The 490-nt window shown below is 54.9% G+C and overlaps 1 protein-coding gene across 1 annotated transcript in view; it reads left to right on the top strand.

Moving 5' to 3' along the window:
• EMH_0044160 (hydrolase, alpha/beta fold family domain-containing protein, putative) overlaps positions 1–490 on the top strand; it is a gene marked incomplete at both ends in the record, with an annotated part of 2,624 nt that overhangs the window by 910 nt on the left and 1,224 nt on the right. Inside the window, one exon of the mRNA XM_013495927.1 lies at positions 33–364. Coding sequence (XP_013351381.1) covers positions 33–364 — 332 coding nt within the window. The remainder of the gene's footprint in view (positions 1–32; positions 365–490) is intronic.

Genomic DNA, 490 nt, shown 5'->3' with positions numbered 1-490 from the left:
CAGACACCAACAAGGTGTATACTTGCCTTCAGAGCTGCAACCGCAACAGCAGCAGCAGCAGCAGCAGCAGGAGCAGCAACAGCAACCGCAACAGCAACAGCAGCAGCAGCAGAAGCAGCAGCAGGAGCACCACCACCACCACCACCATGAGCAGCAACAGCAACCGCAACAGCAACAGCAGCAGCAGCAGCAACAGCAGCAGCAGCAGCAAGAGCAGCAGCAGGATTGGGGTGACCGTCTGTGTTGGCATCTGGATTTGGTTGGTTTGCATGCGCGATATGCGTTAAACAAATCTGTGGGGCTGGCAGCAGCACCTTTATCTATCCACGACCCTTCTTTGTCTGCTGCAGCAGCAGCACGTCAGGTGTACAGACACCCCATTTTATTTATAAAAGGAGAAACCTCTCCCTGGCTAGACTTCAAGCTGCAGCAGCCGTCTATACAACGACACTTCCCGCATGCAGCGCAGCACACCATCCCCAATGCAGGT

The sequence above is a fragment of the Eimeria mitis genome, genomic scaffold, assembly GCF_000499745.2.
Source record: "Eimeria mitis Houghton genomic scaffold, Emh_scaff1825, whole genome shotgun sequence".
NCBI classification, from domain to species: Eukaryota; Apicomplexa; class Conoidasida; order Eucoccidiorida; family Eimeriidae; genus Eimeria; species Eimeria mitis.
Note: the sequence above shows the minus strand (reverse complement) of the source record. Positions and strands in the feature narration are given on the sequence as shown.